The sequence below is a fragment of the Haliaeetus albicilla genome, chromosome 11 (genome assembly GCF_947461875.1).
Source record: "Haliaeetus albicilla chromosome 11, bHalAlb1.1, whole genome shotgun sequence".
Taxonomy (NCBI): domain Eukaryota; kingdom Metazoa; phylum Chordata; class Aves; order Accipitriformes; family Accipitridae; genus Haliaeetus; species Haliaeetus albicilla.
Genome location: NC_091493.1, coordinates 32993204 through 33018479, shown reverse-complemented (window position 1 = coordinate 33018479; position 25276 = coordinate 32993204). Strand labels below are relative to the sequence as shown.

The window sequence follows — 25276 nt, the reverse complement described above, 5'->3', positions numbered from 1 at the left end:
TTTATTATGCCAAACTGTACAAGCATCAGATGCTTTCCCATCCATTCAAAGGGACTTTTATCCTGCCTTGGAAGAAAAGCATATTCTTTTCATGTGATTTGGTTCATGAAAAAACATCTAGGCTTTTAATCTTTTTTTTTCACAGGTGCTTACAAACAGCTTAGTTTTTGTTGAAGGATGTTTCTGGGAATTTACTGACCATAATTGTCTGGTTCCTCTTTTCCTCCCTTTCTACTGAAATGATTTATGTTCATTGTTTTCTGTGAGCTTACAGCATACTGGATGCTCTAACCAGAGATGAAACTTGGACATTTCATGCATGGTTGATCTAGTCATTAACAACAAAGTGGACTTGCCTTCCATGTGAATGGGGAAAAGGACAAGTTCAGGAATACTACTAATGGACACTGTTAAGGTATTAAGTCAAAATGTGGTGTGTCTGACACTCGCATGTGGGTCACATACGCTTGGGTATGGTATTTTTGTAACATGCTCCCACTGTTCTGGAAATATTATTCTGTAACTTTGCAAAGGCACAAATTATTATGGTAGGTTAAAAGTGTGCAGAATCAGTACTGTACATCATTAACATACTCAGAAAGCATTAAACCCTAAGAAATGGGTGATTGGTTTTAATTAAGCCAAAAATGAAACACATATCAGATATTTTGAACTTTCATAACGTATTTTATCAAATATTGAAATATGTATTAAATATAACACGTTAAAATAACGGACTGTATTTCACAACATGTTTGTATCTCTGATTAGTAGCAATGCACCCAGACAACAATTAAGAGAGCAATCCAGTGTCCACTTCACTCGCTTTTCCTGCCTGAATGGACAGATGCCTAAATAAATTGCCTAGGAACAAACAGGATTATTGGGGAATAAAGCAAAACAGTCATGAGAATAGGCTCTCCCAATTAATAGCAACTGCATCTTTAATGAAAAGCATATAAAGAAAACCTGTACGACTGATTCCATTCTACAGATGGGGAAACTGATGGCCCAGGCAGCGAAGCAGTTTGCACAAGGGCACCTATAACATCATTAAGAAAATTACTGTCTTCTAAACCCAAACTTCTCCTGACTGGAATGTGCTATTCCCTGCCTGCCTCCTCCAGTAGTATTTCTGACTGTGGCTGCACAAATATAAAATACTAAGAAACTACAGCTATTTAGATAGGATAAGTCTAATTAACTGGGATTTTCAAAATGTATGTGGAGCACAGACAACCAAAAAAGCTCAAGCTACAGGGTTCATTGTGGTTTCATTTTTGTTAATTACACGTGGGTCAATTGATTGTTAAAGCAGTCGAGAGTAATCTACTGATGTTACAATTTAACTGCCATGGTGCACTCAATCCAATAAATTCCAAGAAAAATATCAAATGGTATTCTGTTTTTCAGAAATTACTTGTGTGTAAATTGAACAGCATGGATAAAAATAATGGTCTGTTCAAATATTCATATTCCCTATAGTACTTTTGCTACTATACAACTGTCCTAAAATAACATTACATTAATTTTAATTAAATTTTGCATTTCAAAGCATTTTTTCCACACATAGTATGTTTTTATGCGACTTCTGTCAATACTTGAAGATAAAAGGAAAGCCAAAGGTTATATGTTAATTATTAATTATCTGTTGAAAATGAATGTAATGAGCTTAGTTTATATCAGGTCACATTAACTCTCAACTATTTTTTGTGAACTGTTGGAGCAATAAAACTATAGCTCCAGGAAGGATAAACATTGCATCATTATATCCTTGAGAAAGAATAACTACTTTTCCGTAGGCTGTGTCGTTCACCCATACTTTCTTCTAAAGGTTTTTTGTTTTGGTTCGGTTTTTTTTTTCCAGCCTAAGGTTCCACTGTTACGTTGTAGTTGCAGGTTCCTCAAGAAATGAGCACACATATGCAAATTTTGTCACCATGAACCTACTATTATCACCTTCTACCCAGAGACGGGGGAGAAGCCTAGAAGGTTCCCAGATGAACTGCCCAGCCACCGTTTGCTCAGAGGGATGACACCAAGGAATGTTTGTATAAACAAATATCTACAGAAAGTGGAGAAGTTCCGCATAGAATTTGTTGATAGCAACAATACTGACTTTCACGGCACTGAACACATTGTGCTGAGAGAGTAAATCAATTAATAGCGGCAGGCACTGAAAAAATAAGTTGGTGAAGTTAACTAATTTCCACTTGCATTGATCATTGCATTCGCTTTGCATTGAAAATTATTAAAGATCTGACCTTAGCAGGGAGTTGTCTACATATAAGAAACTTCAGTGCCTTCAAAATTTTTTTTTAAGGAAAGAAAGAAAGAATATTTGTGTATGTTATCAACACTAACTTTAAGAAAGAAAAAGGTTGATGTGGTTATTTTAGAAGGCACATACTATCCACGCTGGGCAAAGTGAAATGCAAACTCTTTTGAATAGATTCAGGCATGATATTAATCCCTCTTTACTGCTACTCAATTGCACACATACAGAAATGTACCCAAAAATCGGCTCCAAAAAAAAAAATTTTATTTTATATACTTGCAAGAACTTGGATGTTTGTGGAAGCAGATATATTTGTGAAAGAACATCAATAATATTGACATCAGCTGTCTACAGACCAGTAGAAAATGTTCCATACATCCCAAGCAATCAAAACTATTGTTACCACAATTTAATATAATTTTTGGAAGACATGATTAACATTCAAACTGTAAATAAACAGAACTTTAGGTAGAAAGGAGGAGCAGAATAAGAGAGAGGAACTATATATGTCTTCTAGGCTTGGACTTTGAGTTGCTTCCCTGCTCTTTGGAAGGACAATTCTGACTTAGTTTCCTTTATGCTTCCCCTATTGCAGGCGACTTACCTGGGCCAAAGTCGTCTAGCCCGTGCCACTAAAATTGCTCCCAACTCTGAGAAAAGCTAAGGAGGAACTAAAGGCGAGTATTTGCATTTCCCTCAAAGAGCTCTTACTGTAAACCCTCAAAACTTTTCACTCTCTCTTCATAGCAGAGTTCTTCCTAGTTTCTAAGCGTTTTTTATTGTTTGCACCTAAATCCACTCACTTCTTTCTTACAGGGCTTTGGGAAATGGGAAGTTTGTGTTTTAACAGGGGACAAAAAATTGACACTATACTGCAAACACAGAGGGAATACAAATGTAAGGAGCCTTACCACTTTCGGCCAATATTCAACACCTGCTCTTTTGTTTTTGTTAAGAGACAAAAATGAATCATCTATTTTGGTGCAATCCTCCTTATTTACAAAGAACATATTCACCATCCTCATTCCTTTAACACTGTGGAAACAAATCCAAGCGACTTTTCTTCTCAGAAATTCAAAAGAAGTTATCTGGCTTCTTCCCAGGGCCTCACTAAGGATTGCCTTTCTCACTGTCTGCTGCTTTTTGCTGACAGGTAGTTTGCTAAAAATTCTCCTGATGCTCTTACATTTACAACCAGCCCCATGGAAACCTCTCAGACCATACACCTCAAAAGCTCCTTAGGCTCTGCCAAGTGGCCAGTTGCCTCAGGCAGTCTTTTTCATTTTGGCCAGTTCCTTCTTTTCTCTTAAATAACCTTAATTTTATCTTCCTGTTAGCTTGAAAGCTTAACTTAGTACACTTGCAAGATTCAACCAGGTCTGTGACAGAAAGCAGGAATTAATATAGTCCATTATAACATTAATATTCTCTCCAGCATTATTTTGTAATAATATTTAGAAATCTCAACTTGGATAATAAATTCTACAGAACAGAGTTCCACAACTATTAATTTTAAAGTACTGTTATCATCACTAATAACTACATCGAAGCTTCCTTCTATGCATACACCCAGGAATCATATATAATGAAAATAATTTGTTTTGATTATTGCTTTTTGGGATTCTTCTGGCTAACTACACTATGCAAATGTGAGAAGGAACTTTGGTTATTTTGTTAAGAACAGTGAACAATTTTTTTTTCTCCTGGTCATATGCAGATATAATTAAAACACCTACTTAGTTTATGTTTTCCCTCATTTATTTATTTTTTCAATAAAAAGAAGCAGCCCATAATATTCCTTGTAAAATCTAGTTATCTTCTTTACCTTCTGAATTTTGGTGGAATGAAGAAACAGACAGATCTCTTAGCAAGCTTTCATAAAGCCTTGTGTTAGCTAAAAGTGGGTGTTTTTTCTGCATGCATACACTGATTTCCAGTGTCTTTTACATGTACTTGTTTAAAAAGACATATTTACATGTACTTACTTTAAAGAAAAAAAAGACTAGAGGTACTAGAGGTAGGAATGAATTTTCAAAGCTCAGGTGTACAACCTTGAATAGCTGATATGGCATTGTTTCTGTTCTAAACTTGGTCACCAGAAAAGGTAGAACCAAAAGCCGGCTCTCTATGTCCAACTTACAGATTTTTTTCATCATTAATTAAAAAAAAAAAGAAAGTAGGAAAGAAAAAAAAAATATTATCCTGCCAATTGTCCTGCCAAAGAATATGGTAGTACAATATATAAGAAAATGGTATACCTATATGAGTTCTAAAGAAGGACAACTTCAAGAGACAAGCTACAGTATAATATAATGTTCTTCAATTCTCCTTTGGACAGGATGACTTTCAAGATGAAACTGATAAACTTGTAGAAGGGAAGGACTGCAAAGGAAACCGGATCACTGCTTTTTGCCTTACAACATATACATCCCATGCTTCAAGGTTTCCACTGTCTACCTGTAGTGTTTTCAAAGGAATGTTTTCACTTGACGCGTAATTTGGCTTCCGTTTTTACCTCTACCTCCCTGGCGATCTTCGTAGTAAATTTCCTCCAGTCTACATACAACTTTAACACTATTCCAACAGACCTCTGCCTCCACAGGCCATGCCATCCCACTAAAGGGCACAAAGTTTTAGAACCATGTGGAGCCCAAGCAAAACTTGGGTCAACTCTATGCAGTAAGGTCATGGTGAATTCCTACTGAAGATGGCAATTCATAAGCAGAGTTGACACAAGACAGCTAGGATTACTTCCTGGGATAAATGCCTCTGGCAGGAGATACACAGCCATGAATAACTAAGATGGGCTCTTCGATCTCATGCCCCTACTCTTATGATAATTGTTCATGGAATCCTCTTAACACTGTATGACATTTTGAGATATCTGCATTAGATCAACCTTGTTTAACTCACCCCCCAAAATAAATCTTTCCAATATAATATTGACTCTGTCACTGGTACGATTCAATACTTCTCTTTAAAGAGAATAAGCGTGATGTGAGCAGTACTAATATAGGAATCAGTCAGATGCTTATTTTTATGAAGTGACAGTATTATAAATACAACCTCAGTTTTACAAAATTAAAGCATAGATTAACTCTCAGTATAGAAGATTTGACTCATTGGGTTATTTATATTGTTAAGAGCAAGTCAGCCCCCCACAAGTATCAGAGTATAAAAGCAAACACTGCGAAAATTGGGTGGGATAAGGTGTCATTTGGAGGTGTCTCTTATACTGACTGCACAGGGAGTCCTGAGACAAGATCTAGTGTCAACTAACTAGGCATATCACTTGAACGGTTCATTCAGAGAGGAACCTAAATTTTAGGTTTGAGAGAATGCAGAAAACGTCAGCCTAAAATAAATGCCCCAGTTATCCTCAATAAAACCAGATCCACAGTTGAAATAAGCAGTCATAGCTCTATCAATTTCAGAAGAGCTTGAGCAATATAACAAGTTGAGATTCTGGTCCTATGAATAGCTCCTTTGACTTCAGTAGGATTACTCACACAGTCTATGAGTAAGTACATATAAATGTGCAAGATATTTGCTAAGCAACAGACAAGCAGCTACCAAAAAAGAAAAGAGATCTGTGAGATTAACAACTTTTAAATGTAAAGCATATAATCCTGTAGACACCTACACACATGGATAATATTACGCATTGGGGTACTTTAATTGTATGTATTAATATTTCTTGGTTTCCTTACATCTACTATTGGTGGTTCCTCACCCACATTAAAACATCTAGATGAACCAAAGTATTCTTTTTTCTCCTTCAGTTGTTGTTTAAGAATACAACATATTCTATTCATATTAATATTCCTAAACTAAACATGTTGCATTCCATAAACAATATTACATACACCAAAAGCCATTATTGCCTTTTCGAAAAGGAATGCTTTAAAAATGCCAGTGTTGTTACAATATAAAGTAAAAAAGCTCTAGCTGAAATTCACATATTGTCTACATTAATTAGTACTATCGATATAACTGAACTTTCTTGTTTTTATTAGGGTTACCATAGAAATGAGCCTAAAGCTATTACATGAATTGTTACTGTTATTAAGAAGTAGTCTATTTCGGTTTCATTTGTGTGTTTTTAAGAATCTTTGACTATTCACAAGAATAAAACTACCTTGATATTAAAATTAAGGCTAGAAAGGAGGGGGGGGTGTTTAAACAAACATAAGGTTATTTAATAAAATTAAGCAGTAAGTTGTGTGGCACCCACACACTGTGTAAAGCAAGCATTCTCTATAATTCCATGTTTTTATGCTTGTATATGCTATTCTTTCAGACATGCAAATGGTGCACAGCTGACTGTATAATGAAATGCTATATATAAATATGAAAAATCCAATAAAGGAATGATATTAACCTTTAAAGTTAGGCAAGCACTTTACACATATAATACCATGCTTTCAAACATTTTTACATAAATGTGCAATTGTGCATTACTTCCTCATTGCTCAAGAGACTTATAGTGTATTACATGAGGAAATAAGATTCTAAGTCATCTTTGTAAGACATGTAAGGTCTTTCTAGTGTGTAATTATAATAATATGTAAAAAAGAGATTTTCATAAGAAAAGATGTAAAACTGCATTTTAACTACTTGACTTATCCAATATACACAAATGTATATTTCAGGCTAGATAGAAGGAAGACATTTTTTATGACGAAGAGTGGTGAAACACTGGCAGAGGTTGCCCAGAGAGGTGGTCGATGCCCCATCTGTAGGAACATTCAAGGTCAGGTTGGACGGGGCTCTGAGCAACCTGATCTAGTTGAAGATGTCCCTGCTCATTCCATAGGGGTCGATGACCGTTGCAGGTCCCTTCCAACCCAAACAGTTCTATGATTCTATCTAATGACACATTGGCACACAAACGTATTTTGTGTGTGTTTGGGGGGGGGGATGAAGAGTGTGTCTGTATGTACAGCAGAGATTGCATGCTTTTGGATTAAAGGTAATAATTCTTTCAAAGATCTGGCTGAATGAATAGTACGAAAGGTATCTGAGCAGCAACTGCTATACCTGATGAAGGACAAATACTTTGCTAAAATAACTCAACTAGAAGCTGTGTGGTCTATAATCCCATCTGTATGAGTTTGTTAGTGACCTCAGTCAGCAAAAAGAAAAATTTGACACACTATTAATAAGAAATCATTTGGATGCAAATTTTATCTGCAGTGTAGTGCCTTTCAATCAGAAGAAGTTCCTGAGACAAAACCTTTGAGCCACTACAAAACCGGCAGGCAAGCTATCAAGCTTTTCAGTAAAATGATCTATGAACAGATTCTCTTGTACCCATTCTCAACAGAAGATTGAATGAATACTTCAGATATGAAACATGCAGAAAAAAACCAAATAACATTCTCTTCAATTTTCTTATTTAGTAAATCTGGTTGATATATTTTTTTTGTATAAAGAAGGAAAACAGAGTCAGATTGAAACTTCATGGATGGGCTCTTGGGTGAATTCTGGGTATAAAATGCAAGAGGCCCAACAAATCTTTTGGGAGAAAATGACAGCTCTCAGTTTTTCATCCAGTGAACTAAGAAGTGAAATTTCACCGAGAAAAGTACTGGTAGAAAGATTTGTGAGTCTTTGGAGGAAAAAGAAGGATGAGAGATTAAAACCTAGAGTACATATCTGATCTTTTTATGTAGTGTAAGACTCTTCTAAGAAATGCTTTGCTGCTCCTAAACTTTGCAATATTTAGGAACTCCTTTAACTTATTTGACAAACGAATATATCTTGCCCTTTGTCTACTCCTACATGAATTTCCATGCTTACCTGCGAATATTGTCCTGCTCTGTAAGTAGGAACTTGAGGTTTGGTACCCATGAGAGTGTTCCCAATTCCTTCTGGTTTGTTTCTCAAGAAAGATAGTGCCATAAGAATAATGCTTTGGAAATCATCTCATCATATTCTGTATTATTCCTTTGAAGGATCAAGCTCTCTCAGATGAGCAATATTTCACTATCTTACATTAGCCTTTCTTAAAAACCTTTTTTTAAAAGTCGTGGATCCATGGGAGGGATGAGTGGGAGAAAGTGTGAAGGGAGGCCAGGCAGGAGGTTGTTCATGTTCTCCTGCTCAAAGTTTCATTGATCTTTTTGGAACTATGAAATAAAAGAATGGCACTTCCCATTTTCTTTCAATGCAGAAGGTGAATAACTTTGATTGTATAAGGTGAGAGAGAGTCTGTCTGCTGTTTCTTGCCCTTTCAGAAGGCAGGAAAGAAGAAGAGAAACTCAGCCAGAATTTAAAGTATAAATATAGATGTTCAAAAAGCGTTAGATAAGGTATATCTTAAGAGGCAGCAAACAAATATTTGCTCAATAAGCAATGAATTAGAAAAGAAACTGGAGAGAAAAATTCTATATTCATGGGAAAATTGAGACATTCCCACTACGCAATGCAAACAACTTGTTCTTGCTTTGTATTGGATTGACGCCATTCAATTTGGAATCAATAATGACCCAAGTTAGCCAAGCATTAAAGTTAGAAGGCAAAAAAGGACAAAGTTCTGAATTTTCAGCTGCACGTAGAAGTCTACGAAAACTTTGCTTACCTCAACAGCCTGATAAAATTCATTACTAAAACATCAGAAGAACTGGATAGTAAAGTTTCTCCTTCTCTAGGGGAAAACAGACTGGGATGAACAATAGATGCATGCATAGCTATTAACAGCATGCTTTTTCATATTTGTTTGTGTTCTTGTTATATTTCACTTCTTACTGTAGTTCGTGTCCATATTGAAGGTAACATCTAAAGAGTCAAAAATTCCTGTCTTTCAAGAATGATGGAAGACATGGAAAGCTCATCTGCTAAATGGGTGGGCTTTAAAAGTAGGTACTTCAGAATTCTTTGCAACAATAAAACAACCTTGTTAACGTGAAAAACTAAATCAAAGAATTGCTACATTCCATCACTACACAATTTTGCACAGAACTATTAATGAGTTAAGTATTGAGACAAATTCAAATGAAATATTAATAAGTTGAATAGAATACTGTAGTTTAAAGTAACTTTCATCTGTATTTTGCAAGTCATAACAAATATATGAGCACTTACCCTTAGAGGGAGAATATGCTTAACAATATTCTTCGGAATAAAAAAATACCTAAATGAAATAACTACAATAATATACGTTTTCCTTTGTAGCACCAGTTCAAAGCTAACTGGTCATTAGAATGCCATAATTTCAGTGAAGGAAAACTGTAAGTGCTAGTTACCTGGCACTTTTAAAGCATATATAAATTCACTGTAGATCTACAGTAAAAAAAAAAAAAAAAAAGCTATTTAAACATTCATAGTGCCAGTATACTAAGAAAAATTAATTAATTAGAGAAAGACTTGGCTGTTTAAAAAAAAAAAAATCTAGATTACAGTACTATTAAGCAAGTGTTGTTTCCAAAAATTATCAAGATCAGAAGCTTCAAGGGGAAAAAATCACTGTCTATAAATTATACATCTTATTTATGAGAACAAAATGAAATAGGACAACTATCAGTATACACCATTTCAATCACACTATATACATGTAGCTGTATACATAACCTAAATTTAATCTCATCTAAGTTCAGTCATTTGTTAAACAGGTAAGAACAAATATTTGGGCCAAATTTTCCAACAGAGCTATAACAATTTAGACAAAGAATAAGGTGACTTTATGTATGAGTATTTATTGAAGAGCTTCAATTGTGCCATGGTTTTAATGACAGAACTACTGATACTAATAGAGATAGAATTTTGCTTACAATAAAAAAAAATATTTACAAACAAAAAAGAGAGAATAAAAAAAGAAGAAAGTATAAGCTCTTTTGCAGAGAGGGTTGTCTCCTACTTTATGTTCCAATGACTGTCGATAACAACGCAGCCTAAGTCACAGCATCAAATGGATTCCTAGAAAGTCAGAGATGCTACACTATGATCCTCTGTGTTCACTCAATTTACCAGTGTTTTTGCACTACTATTTTGAGGCTATTGAGAGTATTGGGATGCATTAAACAGCATAATCAGCCAGTCAAAACACATCATCATCCCTCTATATTTAGCACTGGTGCAGCCTCACCTTGAGTTTTTTGTGCAGTTCGGTGCCCCACAATTTAAGAAGGATGTCAGGTCCTTGAATGCATCCAGAGGAGGGCAACAAAGCTCGTGAAAGGGCTGGAAGGCATATCCTATGAGGAGCAGCTAAGGACTTTGGGCTTGTCTAGTTTGGAGAAAGGGAGCCTGAGGGGTGACCTGATTGCTCTCTACAGCTTCCTGAGGAGGGGAAGTGGAGAGGGAGGTGCTGACCTCTTCTCCCTGGTATCCAGCAATAGGACCCGTGGGAATGGTTCAAAGCTGCGCTAGAGCAGGTTTAGACTGGACAATAGGAAGCATTTCTTTACCAAGAGGTTGGTCAGACACTGGAACAGGCTTCCTAGAGAGGTGGTCGATGCCCCAAGCCTGTCAGAGTTTGAGAGGCATTTGGACAATGCCCTAATAACATGCTTTAGCTTTTGGTCAGCCCTGAAGTGGTCAGGCTAGATGATCCTTGTAGGTCCTTTCCAACTGAAATATTCCATTCTATTCTAAATATTCTAAATATTCCACCATAAAGAAAATATAGCTTTCTGCAACCTAGTACTGTAATTTCTTTAATTTTTGACAGGAGGAAGAAACAAAGTTTTCTTCTTTAGCATAAAAAGTCCAGGGTAAAAAAAAAATGTTTAGAGGGATATTTAAATTGTGTATACAGGAGAAAGTAGAGATGTGATTGTTCATCAAAGCTCTCAATATATTCTGAAAAATAAAGCTACTACAATAATCTTAAAGTTATTGATACCTCTCTCCGTCGAGAAGCCCAACAGGTTTGTTTGATTTTCCAAACGACAGCCGCTACCAGCAGTAAGGATAAGAAACAACTGCAATCACAAAACAAAACAAAAAAATAATTGTAACATAATGGTCTAAAAAAGCTTAAGTTTTTAGGGTATCAATGGTAACAAAAATACATTTAAGTGTGGAAAAAAAACCACAAAAATAGAGGAAACCTAAACTCTACTAGGATAACATACAACAGTCAACCATCAAAGTTCAAGGTCAAAAGAGAATGCACACCTCTGATGCTGTGGTTGTCTCCATAAAATGCTATTACTGTCTCCATTAGCATGGGATAAGCTTCTTTACAACCATCCACATACCCACAACAGTCTCAACAAATATGCACTGCATGTTCCACATTTAGCAGATGGAAAAAGAGGGTGAAATATAGCAAGAAATTATACCAATTTATACTTTTCTCAGTTTGTGAATTCTGAATAATTTCCTGGAATGCAGGAATGATAACTATGCAGGGAGTATAATTAGTTTGAGGAACCAGGTTTGCACATGACAATAGGTCTGGTTTATCAAATGGAGTATTTCTATGGTGAATTGCCAGGGAAAACATCCCAACGTACATCACCACATTACAGTCCCAAAGACACAACAGAAGAAGAAAAAGAAAAAAAAAAAAAAATCAAAATTATTAAACTTCTGCAGTTCACAACTGGAGCATATGCTTTCTCTTTTTCTCCAATATTTTTGTATTTGTAGCATTTAGTCCATAAAGGATTTTGGTAGAAAGATCATTGAACTCAACCTCTTTTAGTGAATTTCTGGATACTGACAAAAGTCTTATAAAGCTGACACCTAATGTAAGCAATCAGAAGATTTTTTAAATTTTTTAAACAGTTTTTTATAGAAATATCTGGATTTTCTAGCTGTGTGAAGAACTTTCAGTCATGTTACAACATCTGCTGTGTACACTGTTTTCAGTTAATACGACCCTGTTAACTATTGAATTGTACTAGTCATCTGTAATTTTTTTTTTTTTTTTGCCAAAAAGCTTCAAAATGTATTCTTTAACTAATATGGGACTTACTAAGAATTCCCTGAAGTACTACAGTTCAGAGAAGTACTGTGAAATATAATCTTTATCCGTGCAGTAACACCAATGTTTCCCTGTATCATGCTGTAAACAGGACTGAAATTACGACCTAGAAGATACATCTCCAGAAGTAACAGCTCATGGCATTCAATATTTATCCATAATATGGAGACTAATAGAAACCTGTTTATGGCAACTGTAGTTTAATGTCACTATTATGGTAGTGGAATGAAAGCACCCAATCATTCCTTTGTCTGCAAGCAACAGAATCAGCTGTACCACTGAATATTTGACAACAAAAAGTACCATTGCTCTGAGTATGTTCAAAAGTCAGTCTCCATAACACAAGCTTTCCTTGATAGTTAAAGCAATACAAATCAACATGGCTTTCTATTAGCATCTTATTTGCTTAAAACTCTTTTCACTATAAGCTTTCAAAATTCTTTTTTACCAATTTCTTCTTTGAACACCCTTGAGAAAGCCTGCCAGAGTGAGGCCAAGTTTGAAAGAGAAAAGTACCAAATATATAAAGTGCTTTGGGCATAGAACGCTCAATTAAAATTAACAGCTTTGGGTTTTACTTAAGAGACTTAATTCTGTCTGTTTAGCTCCAAGAAGGCTGATGGTTCTGAGCCTGAATGGAAAAAATGGTTAAAGGATCTGTTTCTAGATGCACAGTTTGACTTTCCTCTTAATAGCCAATGTCAACCACCAGCATTTTTTTACCAGTTTTTTAATGCTCTTTGGGACTCAGGGATTTTTATGGAAACGAAGATATATACTCTCTCTCTCCTTGTAGGGCCATTTTAAATACTGCATTGAGCTTTTATTGGTTCTTGGCACAGATCCTTTAAAAAAAAAAAGAGGCACTTTTAATTTTGATTGGTTCTGATCAATGGATCAGAACAGTTCAGCATATTTAAGAACCGTTCTGCCAATAGAAAATTGTTGGAAGAGTCAACGATCTGTAATAAAAGGATGTGAGAGGGCAAGTGCTGGTTCAAGAACCTTAGGGAATTCAGAAGAGAAATCTCAACCTTATACTTTAATGAATCTCAGCGTAAATCATCTTTCTACATGAGTCTTTGCTGAAAGGAACTAACACAGTAAGAACATTTTAATTGATACACCATTTTATTAGCACAGTATTTCTTACTAGAAGAGTTTCTCTTAAGAGTTTTTCACAACAAAATATCTAAGGAGCACAAAGAATGTTATGACAGAAACCGATCATCAGAGAACATTCACCATTTTGTTTAATGCATCACTCCAGTTGATGCACTGATTTTACTTTTTAAAATTTGTCTTTAGCTGTCTCCCTTTCTCCAGTCTCCTTTGAAAGTGAGTACAAGATGCCTGTGAATTTATATTTGGTGTCTAGGGAAAACCAGGACAAAAAAACCCCACTGACCATCAGAATAAATCCAGTTTTGCAGCAACATCTTTTAAACTTTTTAAACCAATAGCTGCTTACACATACTGTTTCCCAGAAACGTTTTCCCTACCACATAAGGTACTGTCTAGCTAGTAACTGCAACAGATGCTTAGGGGCAACATCAGAGTACTGACATGTTGCTATAAATTAGCATGCTGTGCATGAAGTAAGGGTAAGCCATTTCACTTACTTTTCTCCTCCTTCCAAAAAAACTAAATTAGGGAAATATCAGCAACTCTGTTTAAAAAGATGAACTCAAAGCTCCTAGAATTTGAAAAAGATTAATACATTCAAGAGAGCTGGACACAATAAACTAAGACAGCCTTGCACTGTGCAACTGCTTCATTATGAGCAGGAACAGAATCACTTTCCTCAGAAAATTTCTCTTTCACATTTAGTAATTTCTTGAACAATTCTCTTAAGCTAGTAGAAGAGAAAAACCTGAGAGTTCTGGCTGAAAAACTTCAGACAAATTGCTTCTGTGGTCTGTACACCAATGGAGCTGTGTCACACATTGAACTTTCCTGTCATCAGTCAAAACATCATTTAGTTTATGTTCAAAGTCAAAATCAGAAATAAGTGTTTCAAAGACACACCCATAAAATAATATAAATCATTGGAAATTACAGCATTGACAATGTGAAATGTTTACTTAATGCTTTTGTATGATCTTTCCTTGACAAGTAAACATGAACTATTTGACTTTCTTCTCTGTTTTTTTTTTTTTTAGTAGAAATAATCAGAAGGAAATGAAATTTTAAAATTCATGTTAACGAAGAGAAGAAAGACATGGAAAATAGATTTTATCAAACTAACCTGGTTCCAGGCTGTGGTGAGATAATAGCCTTGGTTTATTTAGGGCAATAAAAATTAAAGCTGACTCCAAAGGATCTCACAATATTGAGTGACTCAGCAATAAAATAAGAGAATGAAATTCAGCGCCAATGAACTGAAGGCAATGTGCACAAGAAAAAGAAAAAAAAAACAACCAAACAACTCTCTAGCTACAAATACACAATGATAGGTTCTAAATTAGCAATTACCACTCAAGAAAATGGCCTTGAAGTCATTGCAGATAGTTCTTTGAACATATCAACTGAATGCTTAGTGGCTGTCAAAACAGCAAATAGGATGTTAGGAGAGATTAGAAAAGCAATAAAGAACAAAACAGAAAGCATTGGGATGCCAGCGCATAAATCTACAGGATGTCTGTATCTTGAAGCAACCATCACCTCATCTCAAAAACACTAAGTTGAACTTAAAAGGTATAAAGGAGTACAGTCAACTTGGCTAGGGGAATAGAATGGCAGTAGAAATAAGCTCTCTTCAGTTTTGAAACAAAGTTGAAGTGAGACATGATAAAGACATTAACACCATAGGGAAACAGTATAATAGCAGGACAAGTATAGACGGATGCTCTCCAATCCCCCAGCATACTTCTTAGCTCCTTCTTGTGACAGAGATATAAGAAAAGAAAGCACAATCACAAAAAGTGTGGCAAAACAGAGATCAGTGCAGTGCAAAATAAATGAATTAAAAATTGGCCAGCTGACAGCTAAAAAATAAATTGTCGGAAGGGGACCAACATCAGAAAGGGAAATTTCTAGTCAGGTTTGCAAGGCTCCCAGAGTATCAGATCCAGTCAGTTTTGATGAGGATAATATATAATATCTGACAGGTCTATGCATGACACAAAGACTGAAGAAAAAAAGGTTAACGGTAAGGAGGACAAAGAAATCATTCAGTATGCCAATTGGTCAATTGTACCTATTTCAGCAATTTTTTATTTTTTTTTAAACACAGTCACTGCTAAGTTGTATTTACAAGCACAAGGAATCCAGGCCTCGTTTACAGAGCAAAGGATATATATCCCCATTGGAATGAAGCAATTCCCAAAATAATTTAAAGATCAGCGTGAATGACCAACTCGGTATGAATCACTGCTGGGATGATGAAACAAAAAGGGTTAAAACAACCTTAAATACTCAGGTGCACAGTAGTAAGCAGCACTTGAGACGAATTTATCACTCTACAAGATATTGCCAAAGCAGATACTATCAGACATGTTCTTGAAATTCTGGTATTTGCATTTTTTTAAAGGAGGTTGGAAACATGGAGAGAATAGAGAGAAGAATCACAAAAAATATTCACAGGTTGGAGAAAATCCTTTACTGACAGTGATTTAACAAGCTCAATCATTTCACTTTTCAAAAAGACCAAGTGGTGACTTGCCTACAGTGTTGTTATGGGTTTGTCTGGTGGGGTTTTGGTAGTGGGGCAGAGGCCGCAGGGGTGGTGCCTGTGAGAAGCTGCTAGAAGCTTCCCCATCTCCAAGTCGGACACACACCACTGGCCCAGGCCAAGCCCATCAGCAACAGCGGTAGCGCCTCTGGGAGAACAGATTTAAGAAGAGGAACCTGCACTGAGTGGGGGGAGATTGGAATGTGAGGAACCCCTCTGCAGATACCAAGGTCAGTGAGGAAGGTGGGGAGGAGGAGTGGGGGAGGAGGGGATGCCCCCGCAGCCCGTGGTGAGGCGGCAGGCTGTCCCCCCCCAGCCCATGGAGGGGAGCAGATGCCCACCTGCAGCCCGGGGAGAGAGGAGCCCACGCCGGAGCAGGGGGATGCCCCCCAAGATGGCCGACACTCTGTGGGGAAGCCTGCACTGGAGCAGTCTGTGCCTGAAGGACTGCAGCCCACAGAAGGGACCCACACTGGAGCAGTTCGTGAAGAACTGCCGCCCGTGGGAAGGACTCATGTTGGAGGAGTTGGTGGAGGACTGTCTCCCATGGGAGGGACCCCACGGTGGAGCAGGGGAGGAGTGAGGAGTCCTCCCCCTGAGGAGGAAGGAGCAGCAGAGACAACAGGTGATGAACTGACCCCAACCCCCATTCCCCATCCCCCTGCGCCACTGGGGAGGAGGAGGCGGAGAGAACCGGGAGTGGAGTTGTGCCCAGGAAGGAGGGAGAGGTGGGGGGAACGTGTTCTAAGGTTTGGTTTTACTTCCCAACATCCTTGTTTTGATTTGATTAGTAGTAAATTAAATTGGTTTTGTTTCTTCCCCAAGTTGAGCCTGTCTTTTGCCCATGACTATAAATGGTGAGTGATCCCTCCCTAGTCCTTGTCTCAACCCATGAGCCTTTCTTTATATTTTCTCATCCCACCGTGGCCGGGGGCGAGGACTGAGTGAGTGGCTGCATGGTGCTTTGTTACCACCTGCGTTTAAACCATGACAAGTGTGTACAAGTTTCCATGGGGAGAAAATACCAAGGCTCTCATTCATCTAGCACAAAAACGCATGGTAAGAAACAATGGCTGGAAGCAGACACATTTGAATTAACTTCAGACCTTATTATGATTTACTTTCTGTATCATAAAATAATGTTACATATACTGAAAAAAGATTTGACTATGCTGCAATGACCAGATAATCTAAGATATAGCAAATGGTTGGATGGTAAACAGAGAGTACGAAAAATAATTATGCTTACACAGACTCATCCAGGTGGTCATAGATTATTGGTCCACCATTTCTGACTCTTTAGTTGAGACTCTGAATGACATCCGAATAAACAGATAGATGCCTTTGCAATGCAGATGGCTTACGAAATGCTGACACAGAGTACAGAGGGAATGACTTTCTGCACTTATGAATGTAAATCTTCCCAATAAGACAATTATCATGCTAAGACACACTTAAAGCCACAGCAGCCCAAGCGTTATCAGGACTTCGTATTCTCTAGAACAAAGAAATGATCTGCCAGAAAATAATGACATAGCTTTGCACAGTTGCCCCTTCAAACCTTGTGGAACAAAATAGGAGAAAACACTAAAAAAGCATGCTTGGAAAAGAGCAATTCATCACCCGTAGCGCGTATCACAGGCTGATTGGAAGTTATCGCCTTAGTATTAAGTAGGAGACAATAAACAATAAGAGAATGGATGAACTGAAGAGGAAGAAGCCTTGAACATAACTAGTTTATGTCCAATGCAGCAGAGGAAAGTGGGCAAGGAAGGTCTGCAGAACAACAGGGTCTAGCAGTAAGGTCTAGGGAGACCGATGATCTTCCCAGAAGAGCTCTGGGTAGCATGAAAATACAATTACTGATTTAATAGAACACAGAAAAGGAAAACCGCAAGGAACAATTACTGCCTGCATAACTATTTTTGCAATATACAGAGTAAATTTTTAACTTACAGAGGTTATCTTTAGACTTATTTAGTGCAGTTCACAGACCTGGCTGAGGAGCAAGAGGGCAATGTTTTCCATAACTGAGAAATTATTTTCTGTGTGTGCATTTAGGAGGCAGATGGAAAACCGTAAAGGGAATTAGTGGATGTGTTGCTGCTTGGTATGTGCAAACTAAAACAAAACCTGTAGATCTTTAAAGAAACTCAAATTACAGCAATAAATAAAGGGGAAAATCTGTGAAACGTAATGGTCAGTGTGGTTGGACTAGATGAATTAAAGACACATTGGTGCCTTTAGCTCTACAAATGCATTATAAACACCCTATAGAATTCCTTTTTTTTCATTACATATTAATGCCCATAAGTAAGCTACATACTGTATCAAAAGAGTACTTGCATTAAAATGAAATAATTTACTTATTTTTGCAGTGATGTAAAAGGAACTATTTCATGAATTAATTATAAATATTTTAAGGACCAATATTGTAAATGGAAGGTAAACAGAACAAAACAGTGTTCCATCCTTTGCTATTTCTTTTCTCATTCTCTGATTATTTAACATGCAAAGAGAAATTAAAATGTCTGAAAAGGTATGTAAACATTCATGCATGAATAATTGTTGTTTCTATGATTTTACTTAAGCCACTAATTTGCATAATAATTCAGTATAAATTTCCATATTGGATGAAAGCAAACACTTTTTGAACCTTTACCTTAAATCTAGTATATTTTTAATTCTATTAAAATTAAAAATTGTGCAGGATTCTACTTCGAGCGCCCATCACATTTACTCATCTTATGACAGGGGACAAAGTACAGCAGCAGCACACAGCTGAGCACAGTGCAGAATCCCTAAGGTATCAGCAGTTAAGCCCACCTCGGGGGCAGCATATCTGTGCCAGCACAGTTTGTCAAGACTATTCTAACATCTCACAAGAAAACCGATGGTCTGTTAGCTCGACTGCAGCATCACACTAACACGGTTATACTGTCACCATGCTCAAATATGTGGCAGACATGTCCTTAAATTCCTAGGGGAATGCCTGCATTGCTTGTTTAGTGTGGATCTGGAGTAGGCTTTTGGACAAATTCCCCAACTGTCACCACTGTTGTGCTCATACTGTGGAGCAATCTCGGAGCTCATGATGGAGAAGCTGACCTGGAAGATGTGCAATGTACACTCCAGACACAAATGGGCTTTCGGTCTATGGAACTAAACTAGAGCTAGTCCAAAGTGAAACAATGACAAGATGCATACAGTGTGGACGTCACGTCCTCAGCACCGTTTTACTCAGCAGATGATCTCCTACTTGTCCACACTGCTTACTAATAGAGACTTAAGCACCCTAAGATTGCTTTCATTAAGTTTTTAGGTGCACAGCAGTCTCACTGACTGCCCACATGTATACTTGCACATATTTTAAAAGCTCCTCCCAAGTCTTTTTTTTGAAAATAGGAGTTGGGCCATCAAGGTGACTATTGCTTAATTACTTGGACCTTGCTGTGCTGCGTGAGGCAATAGTTAAATATCCCTCTAGATCCACAAACCTCTTGCCCATTGGTCTCACCTTCTTTGCCAAGAGCACAAAAATGTACACTGCACTAAACAGCAATCTTAACAGTGGCCCCACACTGTATTAATGTTTCTCCTTCATACTAACTACAGTATTTTTAAACATGAACAAAAAATAAGAGTATTCAGTAAAGAAAAAAAAGAAGAAATTATGACAAAAATCTTTTTAATGTAGATACGTGTAAAGAAAACAAGTCTTATATCCAAGTTAATTTTTTTAAATTAATATTGCAAAAGTTTCCTAAGAGAGAATGTATACTGTTTTTCTAAGAACTGTTTTTCTGACATATTATTTACCATGTTTTTATTGGCAAATAGAGCACATTTTAATTGATATGTTATAAAGCAAGCACAATTCTAAAATGAAAATAGTTGAACAATTATTTTTCTAAAACCATGACTTCAAATAGCAATTATTGTCACAGCAGTTGATTTCTCTCATTGTACTTGACAAGAACATTGTGTTTATGATTATGATGTGCTAGCTTCAGCCATCCTTCCTTGTGTTAACTAATATACACATGACAAGCAGCTCCAAAGATTTCAACTGGATTATCTGAAGTACAAAGCACTGTAAACATAATATTAGGAGTCTGATAAGTATGAGAACAGTATAAAATTTTTTATGTTTTTAATGATTAATTAAATTGCTCTGAATCACAGTTTTACAAACACTGTTATAAGTAGGAGTATTTCAATGATTAGCAATTCAGAATGATTCCAGGAATGAAGTGTTACAGTTCCAAATTAAAATGTGTGAAGACTTAGAGGAATGTAGTCTTGGCTAACGGACTAGGGCATGCAGCTTCCAGACCACGGTAATGCAGTGTGTGGGATCAGGGTAATAAATCCTGGCTGACCCTGCGGAGCCAAGGCATATCAGCCAGTAGTGCTTGTTTCCAGATCTAAGAGAGCTCTGGCTACCACAGCCAGTGAAACACACTGCCTACGAACCCACCGCTACCATCTAGGCGATTCAGGAATGTCCCTCTCTTTTTCTTACTGGTCGTGAGAAATACTACCAGTACCAGCAGCTCCATGAACCAGAAGGGCTGTTTTCCTCTTACATCAGCCTAGATCTATGCCCCATTCCATGTCAGATTTTTCCTGCCCCTGTTTTAACAACACAATAGCTCCTGAGCTCCAACTTTTCCCCCACAGTTTCTCCATGAATTAAACGAATGCAAGGGAAATTTAACTCAGCTGTGAACCTTCTAATCTTAAAACCATATAAAGGGTTCAAGCCGTCAGTTCTTGCTTTCTGAACTGGAAAGAGAAAGAAATGTCTGAATATGAAGTAAATGGTATTTAAAACTTCAAGTATTACCAAAAATCATTTAAATGCAAATTTGTATTTATTTATTTGTGTCTCAAATGGAATTCACACAAGTTAAGCAACACCTTTCAAGTTCATTTGAAACTAATTACACGGATAATTCTACTTATCCAGATGACAGAGATTAAAATGCTATTTTTGGATGCAGTCCTGAAAATCTATATATTCCCATAAATAAATCTTGCATGAAGTGTCTCGTGAAAGTCACATAATTGCCCCTAAAATTCACTTCTCACATGTCCACAGCTACCAACCTTATAAAAAAATAGAGTAACAGTTAAAAATAAATATATATGGCCTTCTATTAGTCTGGTCCTCCCAGTCAGAACCCTATGTTTGGTAAGAATGCAAGGTAAAGGATATCCACATCAGATTTGTTTTACTGTGTCATGGTTGATTAACAGGAATAGCATCTGCACAGAGATGCCATCCATAAAGTTACTGACCAAGGTTTTAAATGAAGATTTAAAACCATTACAAGAGCATAATGGAAATATCTTAGCTCATGGATTAAAAAAACCATTCATATATGGATAGTCAACCGAAAGCATTTTTCCTTAATATATTCAAAATTTCTTAAAGATGGCAATAGAAAGTCTGTATACACATTTCTGCAGTTCACACAGCAAAATAATTGCCATGAACAGCTCTGCAGGTATAGAAAACACTAATACATAGTTATTCTAAGGTGAGAAAAGGCTGACAGTGTAAACAATAGGGATCAGATCTTAGAATAAACTCAACTGTTAAATGGTATAAACTTTTCTCTTTATTTGAGTTTTTAACATGTATTTAAAAAAGAAAAAAAAGGAAACCCAAAAGAATAGGTTTCAATGATTTTAGATTCCTGCATTTCAACATAGTGTTCTTCAATGCCAGCCCAACGTCTATCAAGTATCATCAGTGCAGACTCAAGTTATACCCCAAGGAAACATCAAACCTTTGTGAAGACTTCCACCTAGTATCAGAGCAGTCCTTCCAACTGAGGAGAACAGGAGACCACTTCTAAAGAATTTCCTACTCCTGGTGTAGGAAAATACTACAATTCTTATTTTCATAACATCTGTCTCTTGGAATCACAAACAAACTGAATATTTCTGCTTGGAAACAGATTTAACTGGCACTTATCTCACTTAGAATAAAATAAAAGGAAGAAGGAAGGCTGAGATGGAGCCATGGACAGAGTACTTGGGCTGTTGAGTAAAAATTCAGTTCAGAAAGTATACGTCGACACATTCTCGTTCCCTGGCAGAGGAGACATTGATCATTGATGATCCTGAGCTCTATAAATGAAATATTTTCAGAGAAAATGGGCTGGGGGGAACTCTACTCCCACATAATAAATTCCTGTTTTTCTCTATGTTAGAATCAGATTAGATGTTTTTATGAAGCAAAGAGAAGTTTGGCAGATCAGAGTAGCAGATCTTTCTACAGAATTTCATCTCCCACAGAGTAGATGGCTATGAAGATGAAAATTTATTTCTATCTTGGAGGACTATTATTGACTACGGCAGGAATATTGTAAAAGAATTCCTTAGAAAGGATCTTATTCCCTGGTCTAATTGAGAAAAATACCTGGAAAACATAGGGATATTGTAACTTATTTTAAAGAAAAGAGCCCTACTAAAATCTGAGGCGCAGCCTAGCTTTAAAGACATCACATAACTATGTCACCACACTGGCCACTGCAGGAGGCACACTCAGACATGAGCAAAAATTCTTAAGCTCATATTTTTTCTAAATGGCAAATAGTGTTTAAATCTCTGAACTGACAAAATATTTTTGAATCAGTAGTACTCAGTTGGGCATGGAACTTCATATCCTCAGTGGTATCTGATCCAAGCATCATTTCTTTTAGCGTATGACCTGTGTTACAGCTATATCTTAAAAAGTATTCAAAGTAAAGCCCCTTTGAGAAATCACCTCCTATACGGCTATATGCTTAATCTTCTGAAATCCCAAATCAAACAATTTACAGCAACTCCACAAAGGTAGCACTACCTTTTAGGTGCTTCCTGAACAACTCTAACCTGACTGTGATCATGAGATGATACCATTGATCCACTGCAGCTGGATTCTGTTGCATAGTTTGTACCTTTTTTTTCCTTTTTTGAGGAATTCTCACTAACTACCAGGCCATCTCTAGCTGCCCAGCCAAACAACAATCAAAAAATGAGTAGGGACATGTGTGATCCAAGCTCACTATTACTTCCACAAGGTGAGTCTCAATAATCCCAATGACACTACTTTCCAAAATATCTGACAAGTTTGCACCACAGCCACCTGGACCACTTATGTATGTGTGCTGTGACTCCACTCAAAAAAAAATTAAGTATACCTGTGTGAAATAAATGTGCATATATATTTTAAATATATAAAAATTTAAAAAGTAGGCATTATGGGAGAAGAATTGAGTTATAGGATGTGATTGTTTTACTGCTTAGATAAATAGCAATATAAATAACAACAACAAAAATCAAAGAAAAGTCCATGAGCTGCCTCTACTCAAGTACTTCTACCCAGAACATCTGTACTGAGTGGGGCAGCACAGTACTCACGGTAGGTGTTCATGGACTGATTCACCCAAACACCGACACTTAGTAGCACAATGCATGCCTGTGTATACAACAGATTATAAACAAAGGATTAGATGCACAGGCTGAAGTGCTCCAGCTCTTTTGCATGGAGGGTGCAACTTGTTTTGGAAGTAATGAACATTTATTGTAGTAAAAGATGCTTGTTGCCTTTAGGTGGCCCATTGGCTTCGGTAAAAGTTTTTGACAGTAGCAGCCTTTCTGTTTAGAGACTGGTTTTGGCAGTGGAGATCTGCAGCATCGCAGAGGAGCCAAAATAGAGGTCATGGGCAAATTAAAGTAGTAACCTTCTGCCGTGGACCTTTCTGACTGGTTGCCACAGGACCACTGGATGTTATTGTGGCACAGAACATTTGGACTGCTCTACAGAAGTTAAGAGAAATATATGCAAGGGAAATGAGCCTTAAAAAAACAGTATACTGCCAAAAGCATGCTATAAGTCTCTAGGGGAGCACATTTAAAATTATTAGTAATGTAACCAAAATAATTTTGTTGAGGAAGAAGAGCAAAATTAAGTAAAACAGTAAACTAAATCTTCAATAATGGTATTAATAAAGCTTTGCAGTTTAAGCTCTGAATGCATAACTGAAAATATGGAGGATGAAGTATCAACTGCATTTTACATAAATTGCATTTTAAAGTAAGCAGCATCAATGAAATATCAATATAATACATATTAGTTTATTAGTAAGAAGAGCTACCACATCCATGTAAAATCATTTATTAGTATATATTGAATGTAGAAAACCAACTTAATCCTTCCTCTCCTGAGGCATAAACTCCTATAATAGTTTAAAATCATCTCTGAAAACTGCCTCTACAAAGCCTGGGTTTATTGGTCTTTGCTGTGCAATGAAACATCAAAATACTTCTTGAAGGTAAGGAAGAAAGAAATGTGTTTGAATGAGGAATTTGTTATTTGCAGAAAAATTATTATGAAAAAAAAGTATTGATTTTTTCCATTATGTGCATGCGCTGAAATATTATAGAGAACGGGGGGGGGGTTAAATAACTTTAGTAAATAAAATAATTATTAAAAAGTAACTATACAATGTATAAATGCACACATACGTATTTTATATTTCTATTTTCCTACATATATAATTCATGTATATATACATAAAGCTGTCTTTTCCTATTAAATATACCACAAGCCATACCAGAAGCTACTATAGTAAAGTATGAATGGATGATCAATTACGCTAACAGCCTTTATATACAACTACAAAGGAAAAATTGATATAGTGTTCATCAGGACGCTATCCAGAAGACCAACATTCACATTTCATTCTGCCAATACAGTATCAAACTAAAGCGAACCATTTAAAAGGGCTCCGAAATATATTATGCAATAAAGCTATAGATATGAACTTTAACTCTCAGCAGTTCTTCCTTTCACCTCTTTGAAGGAGCAAATAAAGAAGATTTACAATCAAAGGAGCTTAATCTAACATAAACTGATATTAATCTCCATAGAATAAATAGAACATCACACCCATAAAGTGTGATTATGTTTCTTTTACTCATGGAAGAGACTTTCATATTTCATATAATTTTATGGTTTTGCCCTTCATGGGTGAAATACTCTATATTTCTCTCAACAAGTGATGTGGTATATAAAAAAAAAGATCTAAAAAAAGCAAAAATAACCTATGTCCATTAAATTTTCAGACAAATTATGAAATACAGAATTTAATATTTTCTGCAGTAACTTTCAAGAAGAATTAGAAATTTAATATATTGTTTTATTTTGCTGATTCATGCTAATTTAAGATTTAAAATTAAGGGGGGGGAAGACTCATTTAGATGGTCAATCAGTGAATTTGGTGAAAAAGGACTGCCAGCCAATGCCACATTTCAGCAGCCTTCCAAACCAAAAGATCCACGTAATTTCAAGACTTTTTTTTTGTGCTTTCCCCTCATTCTTTTCTTTCACTGC

General features: G+C 36.5%; 1 protein-coding gene across 1 annotated transcript in view; it reads right to left on the bottom strand.

Annotated features, from left to right (window-relative positions):
• The window catches only part of ATRNL1 (attractin like 1), a 541498-nt gene that overhangs the window by 226701 nt on the left and 289521 nt on the right, over positions 1–25276 (bottom strand). The window contains 1 exon segment of the mRNA XM_069797060.1: positions 11124–11202. Within this exon segment, the coding sequence (XP_069653161.1) occupies positions 11124–11202 (79 nt within the window).